Source organism: Neolamprologus brichardi, chromosome 19 (assembly GCF_056152115.1).
Source record: "Neolamprologus brichardi isolate AB-2024 chromosome 19, ASM5615211v1, whole genome shotgun sequence".
In the NCBI taxonomy this organism is placed as follows: Eukaryota; Metazoa; Chordata; class Actinopteri; order Cichliformes; family Cichlidae; genus Neolamprologus; species Neolamprologus brichardi.
In genome coordinates, this window is record NC_142122.1 from 1,189,357 (window position 1) to 1,191,617 (window position 2,261).

The window sequence follows — 2,261 nt, forward strand, 5'->3', positions numbered from 1 at the left end:
CCAGATAAAAAAGAGAAACTGGAGGCTGCTGTAGCTAGGCTAAACAAAATGTCAGCAGTGTGGAACAGCCAACTTTAACTCAGGTTTTGGAAAAGCGATGAAAAATGTCAAGACAAAATCCACGGGCAGTTAAAATAACAGAGGCTCTGACTCATTTTATCGCTCTGGATGACCAGCCAATGCCGGCCGTGGAAAACATAGGATTGCACCGTCTTCTCAGCATACTAGAGTTGCGATATGAAATATATTTATAATTTTAATAAATGACAAATTAAAAAGGCATGAACATTTTTTTGTATCGAAAAAATATCGAACCGTGACACCAAAGTATCGAACCAAACCGTGAATTTTGTGTATTGTTGCACCCCTAATATATATAATATATGTATGTGTGTGTGTGTGTGTGTGTGTGTGTGTATACACACACACACTCTCAAGGATCATATACACACTGTAGTTGCAGAGAATGCAGTGATTTTTATATTCTTTCTTTTTGTATTTAAAGATGAGCATGGAGGATCCAAATGATTCATTTCCAGAGGAAGTTGCTGCAGTTAAAGAAGACCTGAAGAACAACGACACTGCTGCAGCAGCTGCAAAGATTCAAGAATATTTAGACAAGCAAAATAATGTTCCACTAAATATCGCCATCACAGGCGCGTCTGGTTCTGGTAAATCCACCTTTACTAATGCCCTCAGAGGGCTGTCCGATGATGATGAGAGAGCTGCTCCTACTGGTGTTACAGAAACCACCATGGTGGTTGAAGAATACCCCCATCCAAACTACCCCAATGTTAGATTCTGGGATCTTCCTGGAGTTGGTACCCCAAATTTTCCATCTGACACATACCTGGAACGTGTTGGATTTGAGAAGTTTGACTTCTTTATCATCATCTCAGCCAGTCGCTTCACAGAAAATGACATTAACCTCGCAAAGGAGATTCAGAAGATAAAGAAAAAGTTCTACTTTGTTCACTCAAGGATTGACAACGATATAAATGCTGAGAGAAGAAAGAAAGACTTCAGTGAAGAAAAGACTCTTGAAAAAATCAGACAAGACTGTATTGGAGGTGAGTGTCCTATAAAATCCTTTTTCACTAAGTGAGATGAATTGGTTTGTCCATCATCCAACTCAGGTAACAATCACGTGAGTTTCCCTTGTTAATCATTTCTGTGGTAAAAAAAAGAAAGTGTAGCTATTTCTCACAAGCAAAAGCTCTTTTTAAAGTTTGTTTTCAGTATTAACACTGAACAACACCCAACAGACAATATTAAACTAAAAATCAAATTAACCAACTGAATTCAGTCTGGTTTGCAGCCTTTCTAAAATCTGAACTTTGTAATTGGGTTCTTGTTTCACTGAAGCCACAGCGAGGTGTGCAGGATCATTTGTTTAATGTTTAATTTTGCAAACTGAATATTAAAATTACATTGTACATGTGCTTGCTCTTTTTTTTCCTCCCACATGGTTTATATAAATACCATTTTACTGATCTTACTGATTCTCAATTATAAACTCTGATTCTTGTTGTATCTCTTTAATAACTCAGGTCTTCAGGGACAAGGCATCAAGTCTCCACAGGTCTTCCTGGTGTCCAGCTTTGAGCTCCACCTGTACGACTTCTCTCTCTTACATGAGACCTTAGAGAGAGAACTTCCTGCACACAAGAGAGATGCTCTGCTGTTTGCCATGCCCAACATCAACCTGGAGATCATCAGCAAGAAGAAAGAAGCTTTTCAGTCTAAAATAAAATACTACTCTATTCTGTCTGCAGCTGGAGCAGGGGCTCCAGTTCCTGGACTTTCCATTTGTATGGACCTGTCCATGATGGTTAATGTAGCCATAGATTATGTAGCTGGATTTGGGCTTGATAAGCCATCACTAGAGAGACTCTCTGCCAGCTCAGGTGTGCCTTACACTGAGCTGCTTAATGTCCTTAAATCACCACTAGCTGCAGTAAAAATAACCCAAGATCTCCTCCTGAAGGTGTTGTCTCAACTGACCAGCACAGGTGCACTCATGGCACTAGAGGAAGGATCCAGGTGGATTCCATTAATAGGAATCCCTCTGGCTGCAGGCCTCTCCTTCACCACAACCTACAGCGCTCTGAATTATTTCCTCAGTGGGCTCGCTGATGATGCTCAGAGGGTGTTTAAAAAGGCTCTGGGTCTGAACACCTCAGTGTGATATTATAAATGGCAACTTCTTTAATGATTCTAGGATAGGCAACAAAAAAAAAAGAGGTTTTGATCTTTTTCAA

At 39.9% G+C, this 2,261-nt stretch overlaps 1 protein-coding gene across 1 annotated transcript; it reads left to right on the plus strand.

Moving 5' to 3' along the window:
- The first annotated feature begins 505 nt into the window (after window positions 1-505).
- LOC102789591 (interferon-inducible GTPase 5-like) lies at window positions 506-2,188 on the plus strand. The gene is made up of 2 exons (XM_087832743.1): window positions 506-1,070; window positions 1,551-2,188. The coding sequence occupies exons 1-2, from the start codon at window positions 506-508 to the stop codon at window positions 2,186-2,188; spliced, it is 1,203 nt and encodes a 400-aa protein (XP_087688869.1).
- Window positions 2,189-2,261: the final 73 nt, after the last annotated feature.